This window comes from Anas acuta, chromosome 17 (genome assembly GCF_963932015.1).
Source record: "Anas acuta chromosome 17, bAnaAcu1.1, whole genome shotgun sequence".
NCBI classification, from domain to species: Eukaryota; Metazoa; Chordata; class Aves; order Anseriformes; family Anatidae; genus Anas; species Anas acuta.
In genome coordinates this window covers 8,055,769-8,065,539 of record NC_088995.1, presented here as the reverse complement: position 1 = coordinate 8,065,539, position 9,771 = coordinate 8,055,769, and the positions used below count along the sequence as shown (strand labels likewise).

Genomic DNA, 9,771 nt, shown 5'->3' with positions numbered 1-9,771 from the left:
TCAGCGTAAAGGCTAAGCCCTGTGGACCCTAACCAAGCAGTCCCTCCAGAAAGAGTGAATGACCTTCCCCTGTACTCCTCTGCTCATGTAACTATTGTTCAGGTTGCATAGGGCTACTTCTTGGCTTTCTGAATACTAGGAAGTAGAATCGAGGCTGAATAGCAACCACTGCTGCAAGGCTGTGGTCCCTGAAGAGATGTTTAAAACTGCTGCATTTATTTTTAAATATGCAGTGAGATCAGCATGTATTCCTCTTGACACTTAAGATACCCTTACTTCATTTCTGTAGAACATAAACTAGCAGCCAACATGTGGTAGGTGTTCTATGCCACCTGGAGCTCCAACTTTATTAATTTATCCTAGAAAAAGAAAATGAGAGAGCCCCTGCTTTAAGAGCAACCTATTATACAACTGAGTTTAGAGAACTCAAAGCAACAGTAAACTTCAAAGCTTCCAGTCACTGACACAATAGAATCCAGCCCGCTACTTTATTTTCACTAGTATAAGCAACTGGAAAAGTGACTGTTCATGATCAGAACCCAGCATCTTTTCCATAAATGCAGGACTATTAATAGCCTTGAAGTATTCAAATGGGAACAGCTGAGATTAAGGCAACCAGAGCTAGAACTTTGTCCTCCAGCCCTGTGTTGTAGGATACAGTTTGCCAGCCTGTTTTTCATTTTATGTTCTAATTTTGAACAAAATAATTCTACCTGAACTTTTTTCCAATTACGGAGATGTACATGCAGCAGAAAACTCATAACAGGCATCAAAGCTTCCTTGTAACATTTTGCCCTTGTGAAAATCACTTGAGATCAGCTTCTCATCTGTAAGTTCTGCCAGCATGGGACACTATAATACAAGCTGGCCAGAAACATCACTTTTTCCATGCAATAACTTACTACCATAAAAAACAGTACCCTCTTCTGTAGGGTTGAGGCAAGTGACCTGTTTGCTGCTTGCATTATTAATGAAAGGCAGGCATGGGCAAGTTATGAGAGCAACTTTATTTCTTCACAATCTGAATGACATCCTCATCTTCAAGAGTGTGGTCTTTGCCAACTTTCTGAGGGTTGTGTTTAACAGATGAACCCCACACCAGTGCACTGAAAGAGGGATAAGAAAAATCCAATTAAGACACAGAAGTATAATATGCAGACAGCAGAGCAACAGCTATTTCCGTCACAAAGCTAATACAGAAAGCAATGCTTAGGAGCTATTTTTATTCTCCTCTAAGTACCTGGATGAGTGGCCTATGTGAACAAGAGTACAAGCAGATCAAAACAAAGTATGAAGTCATCCAAAATACTCTTGCATATAGGATAGTGGCCTATAATATTGCGCCTAGTGTTACTTTCAAATCCAGGGAAAATGATTTTTGTTATCAAGTTTGTCCAGGAAAGAGCACAGAAATATCAAATATAACTTTGTATTCAGTTTAGTTGTAGGAAGATCTATTGCTTTCAAGAGAAACTAAATCCTGTGTTCACTTCTACCTTCCTAAAGAATGGAGGAATATAGCATCAGGCAGATTACTTTGTTCTCCAGAAATTACTCTTTTACAATAGTACTTACTATTTAAAGTCTTTAATGAGATTTTTGTGGATCTTCATGCAAAAATCCTCCACCGTTGTCTTGCAGTAAGGTAGTACAACAGGAGAGGTGTAGTCTGGGAGCTGCCCTTTAGGTTTCGTGTAGCTGGAAGACATGGAGCCCTCAGTCAATGCCAAAACCTCCTCTTCTCTTTCAAATCATGAAATCTCATAGCTTATTTGCACCATTGTCCAAGGTGCTTGTACTCAGTTCTACTATTTCAGTGTGGATGACAGATACCCTGTTAATGGGCATTCATGAGCTGAAAATGCATCTCGGTAGCTAAGGGCTGCAGCAGGTTCTCCCTGGCTAACCGCAAAGGTTTATTACTAGTGAATGTTCTGTTGCTGCTTAAAAGATGAGAAAACAAATAGCTGATGGGAAGGAGTACTTGTGTTTTTTTTGTGAGAAGCTCAACATGTACTAGGAAAAAAGTGACACTGTCTGTAGCCCATATACCAAGTAGAAAATCATTAATCAAGAACTGTCATTCACCCATTAAGTCATTCTTCAGTCTCAGCCTTACGCTTAACTGCACAGAATACAGGAACTGGGACTCACATTCGTACTAGCTTCAAGTAGTCCCAAATTTTCTCCAGCAGATCATCAAAGTTCCAGCGATGATGAGCAGATATTGGTACACAGTGGGGTACTTTGTAAATAATATCTAGTTCCTCAATGGAGATTTGGTCAATTTTATTTAGGACATAAATGCATGGGATGTAAACCCTGCAAAGAGAAGGAAATAGTGTCACAGCAGCCTAGCAGCAACACAGCGCTGCCGTCACTGAAAGAAAAAGCATCATTTTTGAAATGGACAGTAAAGTGCCAAACAGTATCTGTTGCCATCACATTACTAGCTCAGCTTCTGTGGAAAGCAAACCTGGAAGGCAATTCTTCTCTTTGGAATATACATTGCAAATGTGCCAAACCAAGGGTCTTGACAGTACCTGTTTCCTTCAACAACATCAATTAGGTCATCAGCAGTGGCATCACTGCGCAGCGTGACATCCGCGTTGTGGATTTTATACTCTGCTAAGATGCTCTTCACTGTTTCAGTATCCAGCTCACTCTGAGGACACTGAACATACATAGCATTAAGGAATGGAGAAGTTAATTGTCAGATCGAGTATTACAATTAATAATGCTGTCAGTAAGTATAAAGGTTACTAGAAATAATAACTGCATTATATATTATTGGACTTAAATGTTTTTTTCCCTGTATCAAGGCTAAGTATGGCAACATCACACACAGTTAAGTCCTAACAACTTCATTAATGCCACTGATGGCTGCAATCAGACATTTCCCAAGTAACGTTTCCTGACAATTTGGGACCATTTTCAATAGAAACACGCATATCTACTAGTAGGTATAGATACCTACTATAGTTTTAATATCTATGGATATTTCTGTGTTTTTAAAGATTCAGTGTTAAAGGAAAACGACATGTAGTCCAGGCTGCAAGGCCAGCAGACAGCCTTCACCCATTTGTTTGGTTTGGTTAAAAAAAACTTCCAACTTACTGTGGCTGTAAGGTTAATGCCTCCTTTATCCTTTTTTTTAAAGCCGATATTGGGGGGCTTACTATTCAGACGTATTCCAAATCCCTCCAGTTCATTCTCAATGATTTTCTTGTGACCAAGGGGTTTCAGCACATCCAGAACAATCAGAATGAGATTACAGGTTCGAGCAACTAAAAATCAGAAAAAGCTAACCCTCAAAAAAGTATGCTCACACAGAGACAAAACAGCACAAAAGATGGCTCAGTGGACTGATGACAATATCAAACCCATTAATTCAGCCAGTTCATTTCTGATTTTTAAAGTTCAGTCTAAGACTGAAGTTTGTAATGCTGGCCAAAGAGCACTGACAGAAATACAGATCCTTGCACAGTGCTAGAATCGTGGAAAAATCTTCTTTCTACCTATGTTCAGACTCGGAATTATGCCAAAAAGCTATGTAAAAAAGTCAAGACAGAAGCCTGGTTTAATAAGGGATCATATTTGCCTTTAAAGTTGGTAGTAGTCATCCACCAAAGTGTCAACACAGCACAAATGCATAGTCATTACTGAAAACAGAGCAAAATGACAATGGCTACTGCTTCACATCAGGCAGCTCAACTCTAGCATAAATTACAGCTTTATAAAGATATCAGCCAGTGATTCAACCCTTCATTCCCATAAGCCATACCAACTGAACCAGTAGTAGGGTGCTGTCTCCAAGCTCTAACATACTCACCTGCAATGACTTGCCGTCCTCTGCCTTTACCATCCTTGGCACCTTCAATAATTCCTGGGAGATCAAGTAGCTATTTGTTCAGAGAAAAAAATTAACTCAGAAAAATATTTCTCTTTACAGAGAAAACAAATTGTACTTCTAACCTTTCTTCTTAAGCTGCTGAGTCTACTGCAAATCTGAACAGAATAAAGCAAAGTTGTTTCCACCTAGATTTTTACATATTGTATTATCCCTGGTGCCCTATTTGTAGACTGGAACAGGTCATCTTAGAGTATGAGAACTACCCTGGGAACTCTTCTCCAGAGAAAAGTGAAAAACGGGACAAAATTAGTACCTCATGGGAACATTTCCAACGCATTCTCCAGTGCTTCTACATATCACTTCTAACCTGCTAATGTCAGACTAGACTGTTCAGCCATAATACCATTACACCTACATACACAATCTTACCTTCACAGACATAAAAAGTTCTCACCTGTATCTTTGCTCCTTTGTATCTAATGACTCCAGGCACAGTGGTTAGTGTGGTGAATTCATATGCTGCCACTTCAGAGTACACACCAGCGAGATTACTTAGAAGAGTAGATTTTCCCACTGATGGAAAACCGACAAACCCAATTCGGGCATCACCTGTCTTTGCAACATCAAAACCTACAAATAAAGAAGCAAAATTAAAAAAAAAAAAAAGAAAAAAAGATTTAAAGATGGACAGTTTCTATCTTCTAAGCTTCTGGATTGTGAGCGACCGCTCAATTAGTTTTAATATTGTCTTAGTGAGACCGGTAAGGTTCCCTAACAGGGGGATATGAGCAGGGACCAAAGACTTCATGATCTGTACTGCCTTTAGTACCTCATCTGCATGACACTCCACAACACATACCCCTAATAAAGCATGGGCAACAGGGATTCCCAGTAGCCTATACCTGACTTGGGTGCTAATGGAGCGTTCACTTTAACCACTGCAACTTACACCACTCGCACCTTTATATAAAGAGGTAACTACTGCAAGGTGCTTCTTCATTCAAAACCCCTAAGACTTCTCCAAATACACGCCTACTCCAGCCAAAACACAGAAGCTCTTCTGTTTACTCTTCAACAAGGGATTCACCCCAAAGCCCCAGACAGGGCCGCGAACCCCGGCGCTAAGATCCTGCACCGGGCACGACGCGACGGAGGCCAGGCAGCTGCTGCGGTTAACTCCGCCGACAGCCACAGAGGCGGCCCGGAGCCCTCCGACCGCCTCAGGACGCACCTTCCCCGGGGCCGCCGCCGCCGCCTCCCTTGGGGGTGATGAGCTCCCGGCGCAGCTTGGCCAGGCGGGCCTTCAGCAGCCCCAGGTGGTGCGCCGTGGCCTTGTTCTTCTGTGTCCGGGCCATCTGCAAGAGCAACCGAGCCCTCAGCACCGGGACCGGCCCCGCCGAGCGGGTGCGGCCTCCCCGCGCCTCACGGCCCCGCCGCCCCGGCACGGCACGGCCCCGCTCCGGCCTCTGGCGTGCCCCGCTCCCGGCGCCGAGCAGACAGAGGCCCGGCGCGTTACCTCCGCCTCGATCTCGGCGATTTTGGCCAGCGTCCCGCTCATGGCGGCGGCGGCGGCGGGTCCCGGTGCGGCCCGGGAGTCACCACAGCGGCACCGCTCCTCAGGCCCCCGACGGCAGCGCGCAGGCGCACCGCGACTTCTCGCCCTGAGGGACGGCAACTCTCGCGAGAAGACGGTGGGCGGGAAAGAGCGCGTGCCGGCGGCGCTGAGGCGGCTGCAGGCGATGGGGCGCCCCCTGGCGGTACCGCTGAGGCGGCCCCGGGAGCGGCAGAGGCGGCGGCCGGAGCTGTGTGAGGGCGGGCCGCGGGTACCCGGGGTCTGTCACGGCTCCCGTCAGGAGAGCCCTGGCCGGGCTCGCTAAATGCAGCACAGTTTGGTGGTTTGTTTTTAACGGCCTCGTCAAACGCTAGAGCCACACATCTTCAGCTTTGGGCAGTACCACAGGAAGGCAAACAGTTGGATTTGGAATAAAGGCTGATGGGACAATACGAGGAAATACGTTTTAATAAGGTTTGAAGGAATTTAGAGTCCCTGAATGTTTTTTCCCTGTCATGATTTGTCTGCATGGGAATAATTTATGGAAACTATTTTTTTTTTTCTCCATAGTCACTACCCCTTCCAGGAAGGCTCTTCCAAATCAATTTATGACAAAACCTGCTTTTATTCGATGCATCTAAATGTAAAATTTTATATGTTTTAACAAAAAATAAATAAAATAAAATACTCTCCTAGGCCCTTCCTATTGATGTGTTTATAATGACACTCTTGCAGAAGCATCTGCTACATCTTCAGCCTGGATCCTGAGCACTGTAAATTTAAACCTTGCCTCAGTTTTGGTTATACAATTGTTACAGATCATCAACTCATCTGCAACTTGGAGTAAAAAACAAAAAATGAGAGGACTAGTTCAGTGGAAGTGATGTGGCTGTTTGCTATCTTGTTTTTCCTCCTCACGTCCCCTGCTTGTCTCCTCTGAATCCAAAAAGACATCTTTCACGTCACGAGCTCCATTATGGTAGGAACTGTCATTAATATAAGCTTATATAGAGCTTACTAAAATAGAATCTCAAATAAAATGAGATTACTCTTCCCAGTAATGTTAGTTTAGCTAAGCTAGGGTAAATATAAATGCACCTACCAATGTATATTTGTTCATGGTATTCTAATTATTCCTTGTGAACAATATCAGTTTTCAACATCTGACATAGTAGGTTTGGTCCTGGTGTAAGTCTTTTCCTTCTTACTTCAGATGGAATTAGACTTTTTTAAGCTTCAGCTGAGTTGAGCCATAAAATCACTTCACAAGATTGCAGTCCCTTCTAGTAACAGGAAAAATAGTGAGAAAAATGCAAATTCTGAGTGCTTAGTCAGGCCACCTCTATTTTTGCACTATGTGTTGGCTAACTTCAGAACTTGATGCTAGCAACAGTAATAGCTGTTTTTACAAACTAACTCTAAATCCCGTATACTGTGTCAAACTATATTATTTTTCCAAGTGTTTGATGAATGAATAGAGATGTCAGTAAATAGTGTACTTAAGACAATACTGCTTAGTATGCAGTCTTAAATCTTTTTTTTTTTTTTTTTTTCCAGATAGTTACTCAAGCAAAGGTCCTCTAAGGATCTAAAGCACTTAGAAATTTCTTTTAGCGTTGACTATTCTCCTTAATGACCGGAAGGGAGTACAAGTTTAATTAATAAAGATAATTTGCCTGATTATTTTTCCAGCTAAATGAACACCTCCTAATTGGTTTGAATATTTGAAGTAGTTCACATTAGTTTATAACATAAACCTCTATTAAACTTCAGAAAGGTTTATCCAGTTGAGGTTGGATCCCAGTTGTGGATAATTATTTTATTTACTGTGATGGCTGGTGTGAATTTTTTATTATAGGGTATTTTATATTCTGTGGCACTCTGGAGAACAGGGTGGTTATGGACATGGGGAGTTAGATGTGACAACTGGAAAAGTGACTGAAACATGTCCTCTGAAAACCACAGTCCAAAAATTGAGTTCAAATTACAAAAGTGTATTAAAAATAAAAATAAAATAAAACTCGGAGAAGGAAAAAAAAAAAATCAAGGAAAATATTTGTGAGAAATGGGATATAATGTCAGAACATGAAACAGCTCCCAATGGAACCTGAAAGAAAACGAAAGGAGCTACAAGAGACTGAGATCTATTTGTAAGGTTAATTGAGCTTTATAGTGGGCACTGACGGAAGAAGGAGTGTGTAAATTGCCATTTTTTCTTTTTAATTTACAGAATTTCATTTAGGTTATCTAGATGAAGTGAAAGAGGGTATCTATTTCCAAAGGTTGTACATTGTACTACAGCAGAGGAGTCAAACTCTTAGGTGTTCAGATGCCTACTGTGTTAGGCAACACGGGATAAAGGTTCAAATTTTCAGTGGAAAAAAAGCAATGATCAAGTAGTTACATGGACTACTAACAGATAAACTAAAAGTGTATAGCATAAGTAGTTCTCTCTATTACTTTTAATAAAGTAAAGAAAGAAATATACTACATGGTGTTTAGAAATTTCAGGAAAACTACATCTGAAATAAAGTCTGTCTCAAGCAACATGACACTATGGAATCAGCAATTGAGAAAAACTAGGAATTTGTGTTTCATCAAGCTACAATGGCAGGAATGTGACCAAAATGGCACATACCTCGTTAGCAAGATCTGAAAGATGGAGCACTGTAGTAAAAACAGGTTTCAGAGATTCTTATTCAATACACTCAGTCCTGCTGACTCAAGAATTTTGAAAAGTCATTTCCTCTACTTCTGTTTAAGTTTTATTTCTTTGCACAACAGGAATGTGCACTTGCCGCAAAATGATTGAAACTTTAATGTTTCCATAGCGCTACCCTGCAAGTATGGTAACTGTAGATCATTTAAATAGGAGAGCTAAGTAGTAAATCTCTTTAGTGTGTTTTCTGTCAAACTACTAATTTTAAATAAGCTTCTTCAGTATGGGCCAAATTCTGACATTCTTTCTGGAGCAGCTATTATCTTAGCTTGGTTAAGAGTTTGACTTATGTGAGATACAAAACACATGTGTTAAGATGTGGCTTGCAGGTCTTTTATTGCAAAATACATGATAAAAACAGAGTATTAAATTGGTGTTTATAACTTCCATGTAGCTTATGCTTCATTAAAATCACAGATTTTATTTTGAGTGATAAAGACTACTTTAAAATTAGGTATTTTAGGGTGTTTTTTTTTTTTTTTCTTTTTTTCTTATTTCTATTTTGAAAAATAACTTCAGAGTCAAAATACTTGGAGATAGCATGTCTATTCACAGTGAGAAACTCCTTTTAGCTTAAGAGCCACTCTGGTTTTGGTAATTCACCTTGTGACAGAAGCTATAGAATATACTGGGAAACAGCTGCACTAATGCTACATGTGTGTTTGGACCTGTGAGGGAATGCATTTCCAGCTTAGTGCTGGGGATAATACGCATTTTCTGGAGGATTTAAAAACTGGGAGGGAGGTGGCAGGGAGGAAATTTAATCATCATTGCAGGTGAAACAAGGCTCTTGAAATTTCATATCCTTTCAGAAATTATCACCAGTCCAGTGAAAAATAATCTGCATCAAATGATAACCTTGACCTAAAGACTTACGGTTTTAAGAATTATGGGTATAGGACTGTAATCAGCCTGCCAGAGTTCCTTCATGAGAAAGGGTAACTGACAGGTAAAGCATATCTATTAATTTTAAGGCTTTTTTTTTTCTTCCTTCCATTTTGCAATTTCACTCATTTATGGTGTTGGTGTTGTTTTTTTTTGTTTGTTTGTTTTTACTGAATTGTACTTTGGCTTGAGAATTGACCACTGATTAACACTATTATTATACTTCAGTGAAGATCTGGTGGTGCTGAAAAGATGAGATGAACTTTTTCAAGCTGGTGATAATGAACTGGAGGAATGAGATTCTGAGAACCCCCTCTGACAGAAGGTAAGATTTTGAGATCTGAGGGCGGGGGGGGGGAGAGGGAGGAAGTCTTGAATGGAGCTATAACATTGCTTGCCTGAGGGGAAGGGTCATTGGAAGCTGACATAATTTACACTTTAAATGAATCTTGAAATTCAATAGACGAAGTTATTTATATTTTGAGTATAGTAAGAAATACAGATGTATCAGTTCTTAGTTGTTGTCCTGGATTAACTTTTTAATGCCAGTGTACTTGGTATTTCTGAAGTTGTCCTCCTCAGAACAGCACAGTAGTTTAGCTGTTAGTCTGTAAATACCAAACATTCACTACTTGCATTGCTTATTTAGGATCGTATTGTACTGTATGTTTTACATGAGAAAGTTGTCTACTATGTTTCCTCAACTAGATATGGATGCCTAATTCATGGGCAGTCGATTTGATGGAGCAGGAAGCCGAGATT

At 40.7% G+C, this 9,771-nt stretch overlaps 1 protein-coding gene across 1 annotated transcript; it reads right to left on the bottom strand.

Moving 5' to 3' along the window:
• Nucleotides 1–988: 988 nt before the first annotated feature.
• Nucleotides 989–5,534, bottom strand: DRG1 (developmentally regulated GTP binding protein 1). Its single transcript, XM_068701363.1, has 9 exons — nt 5,370–5,534; nt 5,085–5,208; nt 4,308–4,483; nt 3,833–3,902; nt 3,118–3,287; nt 2,544–2,674; nt 2,155–2,322; nt 1,576–1,698; nt 989–1,106 (listed from the first exon to the last, which is right to left on the bottom strand). The coding sequence occupies exons 1-9, from the start codon at nt 5,409–5,411 to the stop codon at nt 1,007–1,009; spliced, it is 1,104 nt and encodes a 367-aa protein (XP_068557464.1). The 5' UTR covers nt 5,412–5,534; the 3' UTR covers nt 989–1,006.
• Between the last annotated feature and the right edge of the window lie 4,237 nt (nt 5,535–9,771).

Bases quoted from the DNA above. Each gene is read 5' to 3' on its own strand.
- DRG1 (XM_068701363.1), bottom strand. From the start codon at position 5,411: ATGAGCGGGACGCTGGCCAAAATCGCCGAGATCGAGGCGGAG. The intron at 5,209-5,369 runs GTAACGCGCCGG...TTGCTCTTGCAG, and splicing joins TCGCCGAGATCGAGGCGGAG to ATGGCCCGGACACAGAAGAA. The intron at 2,675-3,117 runs GTAAGTTGGAAG...ATGTATGTTCAG, and splicing joins GCATTAACCTTACAGCCACA to TGTCCTCAGAGTGAGCTGGA.